Source organism: Chaetodon auriga, chromosome 2, assembly GCF_051107435.1.
Source record: "Chaetodon auriga isolate fChaAug3 chromosome 2, fChaAug3.hap1, whole genome shotgun sequence".
NCBI lineage: Eukaryota > Metazoa > Chordata > Actinopteri > Chaetodontiformes > Chaetodontidae > Chaetodon > Chaetodon auriga.
In genome coordinates, this window is record NC_135075.1 from 13,937,748 (window position 1) to 13,953,844 (window position 16,097).

The 16,097-nt window shown below is 40.7% G+C and overlaps 1 protein-coding gene across 1 annotated transcript; it reads right to left on the reverse strand.

Moving 5' to 3' along the window:
- Positions 1-4,424: 4,424 nt before the first annotated feature.
- gpr25 (G protein-coupled receptor 25) lies at positions 4,425-5,945 on the reverse strand. The gene has a single exon (XM_076750181.1). The coding sequence runs from the start codon at positions 5,839-5,841 to the stop codon at positions 4,729-4,731; it is 1,113 nt and encodes a 370-aa protein (XP_076606296.1). The 5' UTR covers positions 5,842-5,945; the 3' UTR covers positions 4,425-4,728.
- Positions 5,946-16,097: the final 10,152 nt, after the last annotated feature.

Here is a 16,097-nt window from a genome sequence, read left to right on the forward strand (position 1 = left end):
TTCTGATTTGTCAATACATAATTTTTAGTGTTGAATCAGTTTTTCACATGTCTGGCCTAAATTCTACGCCGCTCATCATGATTAATGACGTGAAATGTGTTGATAACACATGAGGAATTCTGATGAAAAAACTCATTAAAGCGATTAATTTCAGTGTTTTTTTAAAAGTAAAACACATTGATGGTCCTGATTCGATACTGAAATTACGATAAACGTAATTACATGTGAAACTGTTCAAATTAAAATTGCACAATGTTTTCTCACAATGTGAGTGTTGGACCTCCACGTATACATCTCATTTTAAATCGTTTAATCGTTGGTTAACTCATAACAGAGGATCAAGTCTTCATCTAAAGTAAAAAAAAGTTTTTTGTGTGTCATCACTTCCTTCCTTTTTTCTTGTTTATTGTCAGAAAGCATTAAACCACATCTGTGTTTTTTTCCCCAGGCAGTTAGTTGTTGTCAAAATGCCATCGAAGGTACCAGATGTCAGGTTTATTCACAGGACAGACAGAAATGAAATATCTATTTTAAATACATGACTTTCAAACGTTCAGCATGAACTTCTCTCAGGGAGCTGCCTTTGTACAGATGACGTGTAGCTCATGTAGACTTGAGTTGGATTTTAAAACAGGGAAACTAATGTAATTTAAACATCAGGTAAGTGATGAAAAAATAATAATATGAACATGGTAGATATTAAGGGAAACACTTTCACAATAGTCATTACACTGGTAACCTGGCTGAATAATGTTAACCACACAACAATATCTGTGTGACGCTGGCCACCATTAGCTATGGTCATACCCACCCAAGTCTCAGCCAGCTGCAGCAAAACCCGAGACAGACAAATTCTCTGTCAATGTGTCAATATACCATCAATATACCCACCTCCAGCTGAACCTGTAGGTTTATATGTTTATTATCTAAATATCATTGGATCATTTATGATTTCACAGACATGTAACTATTTGATTTAAGAGCTGGAATACTCATTTTTTGTAGTTTAAGGTCAGTTCATGTTCACTGATTAAGTTCTGAAAATCAGTTTTGTAATGAGAGGCTGACAACCACAGAAGAGAGAGCTGTAATAGTTGTCTGAGAACATGACCGGTTTATAGTGTCAGCATTAAACAGTAACAGAAACTGACTGACAGCTCACCCACTGGAAAAGTCTGAGTGCCGAGGTCACACCTTTCACTTTGTGTGTACGAGACTGGCAGAGTAACCGTTGAGTCATTCCATTCACTGACAGATTTTTATCCTTAACAACTAACATTTCTGCCATAGCTACTGCGTTTTGCCATTAATTGAGAAATTCAGATTATATTTCTGAAAAGAAAAATATCAAAAAAAGAACAGAACGTGCCAAATACATGTTTTAAAATAATTTAGTTTGGATTTGCATTTCCTTTATTGAAAAGTCATCATGTTGAATAAAACACCCAGTCAGGCCTTGATAAAGCTGAGGCAACATAAAGCCTGTCTGTGTTAAACTGGCTCTATAAACCACACGAACCCTCAACATTTGCAAACAACTGACCTAACAATTTTTTTCAAGTTCTTGTTTTAATCCACTTGACATTTAACATCACTATCACAACGACATCGCTGAACTCACAGATTCAAACTGCTGCATAAATCAATGAAAAACAAAACACAGCGAAACTGAATCTACATATATCAGCATTATCGCATTTCATCTTCGTAAAATATTCAGTTTGCAAAAATGAGCAGCTGGTGTCCTGTTTACTAAACCTCAGAGCAGTCTGGCCACATTTCCCCTGCCATTGGTGTGCGTGTGTGTGTATGTGTGCGTGTGAATGTGAAGCTTGAGCTGCTCTGTTCTCAGGTTAAAGTGAAATCCATTAACATGGTCAACTTCACAATAAAGACAAAAAAGCACAATTCTCTCATGAATCTAAAATAACGGTGGAAACAGATTCCTTAAACTTAAAATGTTAATGATTTGGTAAGATTTAAGAACCGAGAATGGAAACCCACACACTCATACCTCTGGTGCATTTATTTACTTGTGAAAATCAGTGTGTACTCCTCCTGAAGAGGGCTGGACTCTGAAACGCCGATCTTTACAAGCTTATGTAAATGCATCACAGTTATGGGTGTGCAGCTTTCCATTCTCTTTTTTTGATGTCTGCCTCCCTCAATTTTTCAAATATGGAAAAAATAACATCAAAATCTAAAGCCTCAAAAAATAATATGAGCCACTGAAAATAGAGATCAACGTAAAATACCAGTCATTTGTCTACTCTGTCTACTGTTCATGCATTCATTTAAAAAACATGTTGCCAGTCAGTGTGACAGCGACATAATGTTCATCATCTGCATGACCTGCGGGGTGATTTGTGATCGTGTCGAAACAGCGCTGTGAGAAAAGCTGCTCTCTGAAACTGCTTTTTTCGAGCAGGAGAGGGGAAATTCCTGCACATACGGCCTGGCACCTAACCTGGTTCCCTGAACCCACTTGATAAATGACACACACAGCATGGGACTGAAAAACAAGTGGGCACACATGAACATTTGAACTTTCAAATACCTGACTTCCCCCATAACACTCATGTGAATACCTCTGATTTCTCAGACGTTGCATTTAGCAGTAAAGTGTGAGTGACTGCTTATCAGACAGTAAAGAAGTTCTTATACGAATGTTTTGCATGTAGTCCTCCTGTCAGTTTTGAGCTGCCAGTTGTTTGTCTTGCTGTAAGTTGAGGCCTGGCAGCTTTTGTTGAATGTGTTTTTTTAAGTAAACCTCTGGGTGGGCCCCTTTTCAAGTTTTGTAACACTGTTTGATAGCATGTGAAAATGTCTTCCCTCTTCCACTCTATTAGCTGTTGTTTCCTGTTGCTGGTTGATTTCTGGGTGGCACTATAGTGTCTTTAACAAGTGTGACTCTCGTTCTCACGTTACTCTTTGCTTTCTTGTTTTCCTTTGCAAAGCTCACATGTGACAATTTGAAATCATAATGACCTCATAGTTCACACCTAACGTGCAGTTTCAAGAAAGATTCTGCACAAGGGCTTCTTTTATTTACTGAGCTCTGTGTGCACTCTGCAATGCCCAGAAAATGCTAAACACTGTCAGTCAAAGCACCCACAAAGAACACGAAGTGAAACAGTCAGCGGTGTATTTAAAAGGCGAGATCAAACCTGACGAGGAGGTCAAGTCCCACTGCATTCATCTGGAAGTACAGCTTTGAAAATGATATGAAACTTGCAAAATATGTGGTCATTGTTACATTTGATTTCACCTGCTACTTTTATAAAGCAGCATGTATTAAATTCAATCAACACATCCGTAGGTAGAGACAATTAAATGCAGATGATTTTACTGTGGTACTTCATCGCATTCACGCGTTGCTTTAAAATGTGCCATCTGATAGCTGTAAAAATATTGCTGTATTATCTTATTCTGCTCACATTTCTAAGAATAAAATATCTCTGGAATACCCAGGGCTGATATTATTTTGGGGCATTATTGTATTATCACACAAACTCACAATTACTGTATTAACCCTGATTCTGACACATCAATTATCTTCACAATGACAATATAGAAAATTCTATTATAACTTTGTGCCCTGGGAAAGTAAAGCAATTACAGCTGAGGGGTGATGACAAAATTGAGTTCAATAATGCTGGAAAAATGTTTCGCATATTTTATTTTATTTTTTTTCAAAATCTCCATAAACTTGACTAAAATTACCAGAATCTTTTTGTTAATGTCAAGACTCGACTCTAATTTAGTCTTTTAGTAAAAACATGATTGTCTTGGCTGCACTTTGGAGATACTGCGCTGTCTGCTAGGGAGCTAAATGTGGTTTTGCATCTGTGTCGCACGGCTTTATATGCTGCGAGTGCAGGTGAACGCTCTTTCTGTCCCAGAAAAGCTCACTTGAGACTTGCTTTTTTTGCACTTGCTGTGTAGGTGCAATAGGTTGGTTATTTTATTTAAATCAGTCCTTAGTTTCTGGATTTGACTTATTGAAAAGCTTGTTATAAACCTTTGGGGTGTGACATCTATTGTATATTCTCATACAATTAAATCAGTTATCAATACACAGTGTGGTGAAATGTGCCAAAAGTCAGTTGAGCAGTCTTGTTTTGTTTTTTTTATTCTCTAAGGTATCTCATCATCATGAAAAACAGGTTTCACCTTAGTAGAATCACAAATTAAAAAGAACATACAAAACACCAGTTTTATGTTACAAATACACATTTTCAAAATGCAACAATACATAGATTTCATGACATTTTGTAACCTTATTCATGCTCCATTTCTTTTAATATATCAAACACTTTAGAAAAAATGCAACTTATCAGTGATGTTACAAATTTTAAAATAATGCGTAAACTTGTAAATTAATGCAACTGCACTTTACAAATGCAACAAAATGTGGAGGATTTTCACACGAACAAAAAATGAGTGAATGCTCATATATCAACAATGTACTATATGGTATATTAAGATGAGTATAAAGAGCAGGTTTAATACTTGCAGAAAATTAGCTTAAAGCAAATAAATGACAAAAGAAAACATCAGGCTACATAGCTTGCCATGATTTCTTGCCATGTAGCTGGTTTTACTTCATATTTAAACATCTCTCAAGAGAAATATGCACAAGACCTGACAAGTTGTCCCATAGATCTTAAAAGATAGCAGAACAATAATTTTACTACCTTCAAAGTTAGAGAGTTGTGTCTTCTTCACCTACTCAAACATCTGAGTTCTCCCACCAGTTGCTCCAAAGCTCTCTGAAGTGCCGGCGTTGGTGAATGAAGCTGAAGAGTTCTGGCTCTGCAGTGACTTTGGCTTTCCCATGCAGGTCTTGTACAGGATCTCTGCCCGTCGTCTGAAGTGGTGGTCCAGGAAAAAATAAATGGCTGGATTCACGCAACTGTTGAGGAAGGCCAGGCAACACGAGATGAGGAGGCCGTTTCTTTGCCATGACTGAGCTTCACAGCTCAAATCAACACTCAGGAGCTGTGAGCCAATTACGATGACTTTGAAAATGTTGAAGGGCAGCCAGGATACCACAAAGGCCACTATGATAGAGAAGACCATCTTGAGGGAGTGTCTGCGTCGGGCTTCGGTTCGAGGATTTCCAGCAGTGACACAGTGCTTGTTGAGATGCAGGATAATGGTGCCATAGCAGAGCACGATGATCAACACAGGAAAAACGAAGGTGAGTAAGGCCATGGTCAGGCTCAGGCTGAGAAAAAAAGACGAGTTGTTATCTTCCACACAGGACACTCCATCACTGGACGGCTCCACTCTTCTGTACACCAGGGATGGGATGCCGAGCACCAGGGAGCTCAACCACACCGCAGCACAAGTGGCACGAATGCACCGACTGCTCCTGAGGTACCTGGAATCCATCAGTTTCACCACAGCCAGGTAGCGATCAACACTCATGCACGTGAGGAAGAAGATGTTGGAGAAGCGGTTCACAGCAATGATGTAGCTGCTCAGCTTGCACAGCAGGTCCCCAGAATCCCCAAAATCCCAGTAGCCGTTCTGGCTGGCAGAGGTGGCCCACAGAGGCAGCGTGAGGACGAAGATGAGGTCGGCCAGGGCCAGGTTGACAACAAATGTGTCCACCAGACGCCCACCTCTCCTACCATTTCTGCCCACGACTGAGATGACAAAGAGGTTGCCAAAAAAGCCTGTGAAGAAGATGATGTAGTACATGATGGGCAGGAAGATGTTGGAGCCATGAAGATGGGAGCTGGGACATTCTATGTCCAAAGTAAAGAGTCCATCATCAGTATAGTTCTCGCTGTAATTGTAATAGTAAGATTGATCATCAGCGTAGGCATCCATTCTGAGAGATCACACACCGGCTCTGCAGTGCAGCTGCTGGTTCGTCAGAGCGGTTAACTACTTGATATTACATGTGAAAACCACAGAGAAAAATACAGATGCTATTTCAGCTCTCTTCCTCTCACCACGCAGCGGTGCCTGCCTTTGACTGTCTGTGAAAACTTCCTCTCAGTATCCTCTCACATCTGATTTAAGTCAGTCAGACAGACATCATGATTTGATGGTGGGTGAGACACCAAGTTGTGATATTATAGCACATTATGGCAACATGGGCACAGCAGGCTGTGTAACAGGGAGCCAATGCAATCTTTTAAACTAAATCATAAAGCACTTTGTGCTACATTGTATGTATGAAAAGTGCTCTATAAATAAAGATTGATAAACTTAAAGTAAAAGTAGCAGCAGTATAGAAGTGTTCTGTTATGTTGTAAGTAAAAGCTCTTTCTTATTATACTTAAGTAAAAGTATATAACACCAAAATACACTCAAAGTACTTATTGTGTAGAATGATATGCTATAATTATGCTATGCTATAATTCTTGATAATAATTCTTGATGCATTAATGCAATTATGCTTGATGTACATTATATTAATATTGCAGCTGGTAAAAGTGAGACATATTTTCATCCACAATAATAAATTATACATCATAATTTATTTGTTGATTATATTTAGCATTATTAAAGTAACTTGTGATGAAAGGCATCAAATAAATGTGGAGTAAAATGTAGCATATTTGTCTCTTATTCGTAGTGAAGAAAAAAGCAGCAGAAAATGAAAATACTTCAGTGAAGTACAAGTACCTCAAAATCGTACTTAAGTGCAGTCACACTGAGAGGCCTTGACGACTTTATGAGGACAAAATCAAGCCCCCATAATGAAAATCAATCCATTTTGGAGTGAAGTCTTGGGTTAAGGTTAGAGTAAGTCTCCAAGAAATTAATGTAAATTCTCCAAAAGTGATGGAAACACAACTGTGTGTGGGTGTGAGTGTGCGTGTGTGTGAGTGTGAGTGTGTGGCTGCTCAATAGATGTGTGGTCACATGTGCATTACAAATATAGAAGAAGACAGATTCCTACCTGACGTGAATTATCCTCCTTTCTTGTAATGTAGTGTATTAGCTGTGTGTGACCAGTAGGGGGCAGGTAAGATTTACCTCTGTTTTCAGTGTGGCGACCTCCTGCCTGATTTCAGGCTGTCTGTGGTTCTTCTGCAAAGGAAAGCGTTTGAGTTGCTCAGAATTATTTCCTTCTCAGCAGTAAAAACATGCTTCTGCTTCAAGTCAGGAAGAAGCAAGTAGAGTTCGACTCCATTTACAAACTATTCAATTGTTAATATTTCCTCTACTCATCCATCCATTCTCCATCCAAACCCAGTTTCTGATCTTTTGACAGCTTTATATTCAGCACATATTGTGTATAATTTAATGTCTCTGCTCACCTTGCATCAGATAAAATCCTGCTGGATTGATTTTGAAGCTGCTTTATGTGCTGTGAAAGTGAGTTCTGGCCCCAGTAATTATTTAATGTCTTAGTTTCACCACGACAGGGTTGTACTTATACATATTTTTTGTTTATTGATATTATTTTATTCTTAAGGGATCATACACAATAATAAACATGAATGCTATCGTTTGATGTACCAGAGTTACCTTTAAGTCAGTCTTCATCTGCGGTCCCTAACCCAGGTCACACTTAAAACATGTAACAGGACGGGACACTTGAGACAAAATTACACAGAGCTTTCATATTGCTTTCACATATCATTACATGAGTAAAGCTTTCTAATGTGCAACTATGATCCAGGGTCCATGTGAAATGCCTCTTTCTTATTTATCACTGGCTCTATGAGAGCTGATCGTGGTCAGACAGTCAGTCAGCCGTCTTCCTGTCAGCTGCTCCAGTGAAACACACTGTATGGAAACTGTTCTGTTCTTGTATTTACTCACTCTCACCAGTTAACGTGAGGATTTGAACTGGTGACCTTTTCTTAACACGTGCACTTGTACTAACTTTTTGTGCAGGTCTCAATAGTGTATCATTGTACAGAGAAAGTATGATTTGCTTTTTGTTGTGCACTGTGAGCGAGGGGTTATTCCTTCTGCTAATGTTGTTTCTCCACACTGTGTTTTTTTTTTTAATTTTTGTCGAATCTGTAGACACAACATCTATTGCATGTCTTTCCTGGCACAGACTTCCCTCCTCTGTTTCTTTTCCTGACTTTTCTTCCAATTTTTCCCTCTGAAGTTTTGTTGCAGAGTTATTTTCTAATCCGAATCGATGGTCTAAGGATAGAGGAAGTCATATACTGTGCAGATTATAAAGCCCATTGAGGCGACTTTTTGTTTTCAGGGTGTACAAAATAAAACTGTCCTTACTGCCAATCTGCCGCCAGGTAGCAAAAACCTGAAGAGGACAGAGTAAGCAAAAAATGTTTCATCTGTACAGCAGCAGATGATGTTGGTAATAATGTGACACATAAAGCTGTTTTTCTTTAACTGCCTGGCACGTACTGTAAAAAATACCCATCACTACCATGGAAACAAAGCAGAAGCACCCTGAAACTGCTCCACAGAGCGACACTGTGCGTCAGCAGCTCATCTTTACCAGACACTGCACTGGTGTCAGTCTGGATGGTGTGATTTGACTCAGATTCTGTTGAGGCTCATTGTCTTCATCTGAGAAGGTTCACCCTGGTAAGAGATAGCAGAGATGGACGGGACAGAGGAGACTTTGGCAGTCATTGTTACAGAGAAGGAGACTGCCATTACGGCCACCTCCTCGAGACAGACCAGACCTCAGGAGAAATGAACTCTGTGGTCCAGCTCGCAGCTCTTGTGCTTGAACCGGGAGGAGTGAGGTTGGAAGACAGGCCACATCTCGCAAGAGCGCTGCATTGTTCTGCAGGGAGTTTCAGTTAAGAAAGCACGGCCAATGAATGACCTCCTTATAGGATCCCTGCTCCACTTTCTCACATTGTGCGTTATTCAAACACTCCTTCACTTTGTAGTGTCAAGGTGATGTGTGGATATACTCATCACAGCAGAAAATCCTGTCAGTCGGCATTGTTCGGTTTGACGCCGTTCTCCCTCACGCTCAGCTGTACCTTTTCCTTTAAAAAGTTTTAATTATTTCTTCTGCATTCTTGCTGCTCTGTCAGTGGAACGCTACATTCCTCTCCTCGAATAAGTGCTGTCTCACTCCAATTGAGCAGAGTAAATGTGAGAGCCAGTGAATGGAGCAGCCTCAATAGGAGAAAATAAACAATTGCATTGGTCCATGGGTGCAGCGGGGGAGAGCGGATGAGAGGAAGGGAGAAAGGCCTCCCTAACATGCTAAGATTCCCATGGATACTTAGTCCTTTTTCTGTTGAGAGGAGGATCTCGTAAAGTACTTCAACAGTGGATGATTTCTCTTTTCCTTTTACTCTGTTTTTATTTGAGGAGAGAAAGGGTGGTATGCGCCAGGGTGATTGTTAGACACAAGGCACATGCACACACGTGCGCACTTGTATACACACACACACACACATGCACATGCACACACACCGCACACACACACACACACACACACACACACACACACACACACACACACACGTACAATTTGCTCCTCGCTTGTTGAGTGCTAAGTTTCAGAAAAGGAGTCCATTGTTTGGGTGTGAAAGGTTCTTGTTTTAGCTGTTTAACTAAATCAAAAGTTCCTCTGACACAAAGGATTGCACAGCCTCTGCCCTCCATTCTGTGTCACTCTAAGTGCTCAGGGGCTTTTAACTGTTCCCCCTTTGTTCGAAAATGTCACAATTTTAACCCACTTTCTGATGACTCCTGCGTTTCCATACACACCACAGGATGTGTAAAATGTGAGCAACACCTTAATGCTCATACCCCATGATGAGAGCTATACACAGGGAGTTAAAGAATGACAATAAATCAGCTTGTGCATATAAAACAGTGCCATTTTGAGGAGAAGCAATTCCCATATTTAAGGTGCACCATTTATTTTAATGTGATGTTTCTGTTGTCTTTTACCTCCCAGCATTTTGCCCTGCTCTGCTGAGGCCTCTTTACAAATGCTGCATCAACATGTTGGCAAGGAAGCTCTGCTGCTGCTGTGTTTACACCACGACGAGTCATTTCTCTAAAGAATGTCATTGTTAAATCTGCATCACAGCAAAGCAAACAAACAAACAAACAAAAAAACCCAAAAGAAGATGTTACCGTACAACAATTTCACAACAGTGCAAAAACTTTGAAACACAACAGGATGATCATTGCAAAACACATTTCAGTGAAAAAAAGTGAAGGATGCTTGAGGTGAGTTTGATCAGCTCGTTTTTAGGACATCAGCCTTTGAAGCTGCGCTGTGGAGGCGATGAAAGATTATGTGGATGGCACAGAAATGAGTTGAGCTAAGTGTGTAAGACAAGGTTCAACTGAAACAATGGAGCAAGACTATTTCATCCTTTAGTTGTTCGTATAACTTAAGTTTTTTTTATTCTCTTTGTTTTCCTGTTGTTTCTGTGTCTGACTTGACTTGACATAAACCTAAAGCCTCCAGTCGGCTGCAGGTTATCGTCCCATCTCAGAGCATTTAGTAAACACACGGCTTTAACTACTCAGAGAGGAGTCATGTTTCATCTGCTGTTGACTCCACATGAGAGCTTAATGAGCAGCGTTGAGAGAAGCCAGTTACCCTGCAGCTGGATCAGGTTTGTGATGGCAGGGAGATACGATGGTTCAATTATTGAGTTAGAAAATCATTATTGCTGGAGCGCTGCTGGCAGCTGGTGGCAGGAGTGTGAAAGACCACGAAACATAGGACATAAAACTGAAAAGGCATTGTGTGATTTGGCACTGTGGAGGAATATGCTGTTTTGTCAGGTGTGATTTGTCTTCAGCGATAATAACACCTCAAATCTGTCCTTTGTGGTTGATAATGTACTCAGTATACTGTTCACTGTCCCCCACACAGATCTGAAAGAAAATAATTACAAACTCATAACTTGTTGTAATGAATACAAATGATGCTGTCCAGGGTATATCACAAAGGCAGAAGAGATTTTCAAGTTGCAAACGGTGTTATATGGCTTGTAGATTTTTTCCACATTAAGTCTGGCATCCTGCAGCACATCGTGAACAGGAACTTGTTGCAGCCTTCTTAAAAAGCCGAAACTCACGCTGCCAGCCACATCACAGGCACTGGTGTCAATGCAAGTAATTCACCTCAGCAAAATAAAAGAAGAGAAGACTTTTTTTGGCCCCCACGTAGACATTTGTGATCTCTCACCACAGTCACATATATCAATCAAATGAATGGATTAATTTGTCAAAAAAGAGCATGAATTGGACAGTGTACGAAACTGTTTTCATGCATGCTTTGTGCTGCCAATTAGTTAGCAGCAGACATATACTCACACAAAGCACAAAAGATACCTCATCAAGTTTAACCGTTAAAGCCCAAAACTGTCAGAATACTCTCACAGCAGGCGCAGCATTTCTGCACCCACACTTTGGGTTCTTCAAACATGATGACAGTCGATGGTGTAATAAATGCTACATTGGCTTAATTATCATGTCATTACAATTACCTACTTAGATCTGGACACTAATGAGGCACGAGGGACCTTTGCTTTGCTACATTAACATTATTGGTGTCGGGTCGTAACGTCTTACAGCTTTATTACTTTTCATTAACACTTTACATGAACTCCAGTTTATGACCCATTCATAACGAGCTTCATTAGAGACATATTGTACATTCAACAATAAATATTGTTCTTACTTTGTCTTTGTTGGCGCTCTTATGATGTGAACATACCTTTCCTTACTGTTTTAAGCCGCCCAGATGAATCTCAAACTTGTCAACCCGACATAATAATCTTCATGACCATGGACATTTCACACTGAAGCCTTACAGATGGCCATTGAAGTGTGAATAATGAATTATTATAGCACTGTGGCAAAACTGCATGAGGATAGCTGATAGCTGAAGTAATAAATACTGACAGTTCTCACATCCTCCTTGGATGATAATGACGATGAGATCATGGACATTTGCAGGGGCTGAAGACTAGACCAGTCAGTTGATGGGTCTACTGGTCTTACTGGACTGCCCTCATCTCCCAGGGGAAAGTTTTTGGAGCAGATGGCTGCCGCAGAGTGTCAGCTGACAGTAAATGATCTTCTCAGCAAGGGGCCACCATGTTATAGCTTGTCCTTGTAAAACGAAGTACAAGGTTGTACCAAACTGTATAGAAGGATGTGACAAGGCTTTCGATTATTGATCCACGAAGCAGGCTAAGGATTTGTTGTTGACATTGATCCTCCTCATTTGAATGGCGAAGAGCATCTGCTCCTGCCGGGGCTGAGTTGATTAGGCGGGCGATGATCTCGTCCCCGGGTGATCCTGGGAAGTCTCAGCTGTGTTCACAATGAAGGAGCTGATCTCCGGGGGAGGAAGAGTGGCCAGGTTCCCTCTGAAGTCAATCCTCATCTCGATAGTTTTATGCATGTTTCTGAGTAGTGGAGATGAGCCCGCATGTGTTTTTTCTTGCCATGATTCATGTCAGTATGGTCACAATCAAAACCTGTCACATGCTATCTTTGGCACACTGAGCTGATTGAACTGCCTGCGCTTCTAACATGTGAAGATAACGTGTCTCACCTCCTGTTATGAGTAAGCACTGTCTGTCTCTCTCTCTGCTCTGACTCAGTGGGGCAGGCCACAAAGATTTCGTCCTCAGTTTTGTTATTAACTGTGAGGACCTGTTCACATTTTGAGTGTTTTGGGTCAGTAGGTCAGAGGACAGGCTCACCAACACCTGGGGGACACTGAGTTCATCACTCAGAGAACCATTAGGAGCAGAAGGCTGGACCCCGACCAATGATAGACAGACGTGTCACTGCTAGCTGCAGTAAGAGACAATCAGTGAGAACATGCGGTTTGTGCGTAAGGTGTTTCGAGGTGTGATTGTGTGCAAATGTGCTCTCAGGGAGTCAGAGGGCACGGACGCATGCAGAGCACAAGCAGGGAAGTGTTGTTGGTTTTTGGAGAGGGATTGTTTTTTTCAAGAGAAAAAAAAGGGCGGATTCAGAGGGAGGGTTGATGAATGTGTTGATGGTGGCATTTTGATAGGGGTAATTTTGACCTGACAGGGCCCAGGCTCTCTCATGAATCAAAATGTGTCAGCCAGGCGCTGGAGATGGAGGGTCGCTCATTGTGGCTCTGACACCCATGTGAGGGTCTGAGGCTGTTGGGGGTCAAGTGTGACACCTCATTAGGACGATGTTGATTTAGTGTGGCCACAGTGCAACAGACCTCCTCCCATGGGGTATGGAGAGGCGTTTGAGTGAGGGGGTGGGGAGCACCGAGCACCGGACAGAGAATGGGGGCCTACTGCTCTTCATCCACAAGGCCGTCATCTGACAGCTTGCAAATCATGCACCTACGCCAAACACACCACCCTACCCCCTCTTAAATATTCACCCTGTCTCTAGTTTTTAAACATGCATTTCTTTAACCACAAAGGAGCCATGTGTATAGACAAAATATAGACAGGAATATGTATCTGAATCTAGTTTTTCTTTTTTCCTTTTTTGATGGCGGGGGCCCTGGTTTGGTCAGTTGTCCCCCTCAGTGAACCCGCCACCCCTGATAGAATAATTTTGACCTTTCACCTTTGATCTTTCGATTCGAAATTGTTTTCTGTGATTTCAAGATTACTTCTGACAACCTGCAGTTGTGCTCTCAGCTCAAGTGCAAACTGTTATTTGCTGATTTTGAGAGCTTGAAGGTTTAAAAGCACACTTCATTATTTTGAATCAGTGTCAAGCTGCATTCTCAAACTATTTTAAGTGGGCTGACATTTACAGAGATTAAACTCTTTTAACAAACCTTTCTCAGTCTGATAAACTTCCTAAGTTGCTAATTAATTTTGTCAAACTTCCTGTTTCTAGTTCAAAGTCGTCACTGACACTATTCTCACACTCATACTGTTTGTGGTTGTTGGTTAATACCAAAGAGAGTTCTATAAATACAGACATAATTACACAGATTTCCTGGCTTTGTGTCTATATAATGATTTATGGTTTTCAACGATCACTGTATCATCATGCCTGAATATTGGGTTCAGACAAGTTTCACGTATTAATTCATTTATTTGTGCTATAAAGTTATGCCAGATGTAAAAACTGTGAGTGATGGAAAGCTAACAGAGCAACTCCTCAACTTTTGCTGATAAAAAACATGTTGAACCTTTAGAAATTGATGTCAGAGTGAAGGCAGCATTAAACAAAACTGAAGAGTGTTTGAGACTCAACTTAAACTTTGACCTTTAGTTGTACTGCCCCCATCTGGCCAACTTGTTATACTGCATCCAAAGCTGTGAAGGTACAATTCCTGCAAGTTCCAAGTTTTCTGCTACTTTATGCAACATTTCACAAGACACTGAAAACAATTGAGCTATAACAAGGCAAATATTAATCTGCAGTGTTTACTTGAAGTGTCATATTTATTGATGGCTAATATGGAAATTATTCAAATGTCAGCATTTAAATAATGTCAGCAAATGGTTACAGAGCATTATGATGGATCATCTTCATTATTCTTTGACGCTACCTTTTTATGCAGTTGGCTTGACTGATCCATTTATGTCAACTGATTTTCGGTTGCCTAATTTCTTCACTGTTATTACGTCTCGGTTTTAATTACAGCACAAAGCCGCTCGCTGCTGGACTGTCACTGCGTCTCATTGGCTTGGAATTCACTGAGAAAATTAATGTCTGCCTTAATGTCTGCGACTGCTTGAATTTGATTACACTGACTCACAGAAGTGTCCACCAAATGTCATAGTTTGTCACTGTGCAGTTTCCCCCTCTTTCTGCACCACACAAAAGACATTAAGTAACCCTTTTTTTGCATTAACTCGTCATGCATACTAAAATGCATGAATAATGAATGAATCTTAGTTCATAGAAATGGTCAGATATCATTCATTAAGAAAAGACAACTATTTTTTTTTAGTGAATATCTGGGATTGTGTTATTTAAAATGAGATTTTGAGTAAAAAAAAAAAAAAAGCATTCAAATGTAAAATAATATTGTCGATAACCCTGACCTTCTTCACTCCCTTGGTCTCTGAGACGTGCAGGCACATGCGTGCACGTGCACACACACACGCACATGCACGCACACACCCACAAACAAAGGTGCAGAAGGCCATCTGTCTTTTCTGATGGTACAGATCTGGGAAAACAATGAAGGCTGCGTGATATTTCACAGATTTCCCTGTAAATACATCACACTGGCACAACAGATAACTGCTGTTTTGTTTGGCTTTCTTGTCCCCACCGCTGTGTTCAATTATCAAAACCTTATAAATTGTAGAAAATATATTTTGTCACCCACTTCTTGATAAATCCCTCTTGCCAAGAATGAATGATTTATGAATGCTGTTATAGCCGACGTCACAGTCCACTTTTGTTGCCTTTGAGATTTTACTCATTAGTCTGAATAATAACTGTCACTAATTCAAGCTGTTCTCCAATGGCTTTTTGAATAGAAAGAGAGGGAGAGAGTGCGAGTGAGAGAGAGGCAGCAATAGAGAGGAGAGAGGCCTGAGAGATTAACTCCAGTGAGCTCACTCTGAGAGGCCCAGGAACGGCTGAATATTGTTCTAGTGGTGGGGAGATGGGGAGATGGAGGGGTTGGGGGGCCGAAAGGAAAAAAATCCCTATGCAGCCAGAGAAATGAACTTGATGATCTCAGGGGGGCGGGGGGAGGATCACCATTCCTTGCTCCTGACAATCAAAATTAGATTGGCCAGCACTGTGTCAACACTAGCCTCAGTTAAGGCACGACAGGGGAGAGAGGGAGGGCAACCCCCCCGTGGGTGTTTGAGAGTTTGCCATGTGAACTATGGAGACCCCACAGTGCCTTTCACTGACTGCTCAGGCCTCAAAGAAATCCACAACCCCTTTTTATTGGCCAGCACTGTAACCGACGGCATCTCTGCCCTGAGTTTTCTATATTTTGGCAACTCATTATTGCTGTTTTTGCTGCCTTGTTTCAGTAAACCCAAAATCTGCAATACTGGGATTACAATTGGCAAGGTTTATGAAACAGATGAAAATTATGAATTTTATCTGGGAGCAGTGGAGCATTACTTCTTAATTGTCCATTTCTTCCTCTCTGATGGTTTTTTTTTAGTCTTTCACTTCATTCTCATGATGTGTGTGATCTTTTACTGGCAAAT

What these genes read in the sequence shown, in the direction of transcription:
- gpr25 (XM_076750181.1), bottom strand. Translation starts at nt 5,841, where the DNA reads ATGGATGCCTACGCTGATGATCAATCTTACTATTACAATTACAGCGAG.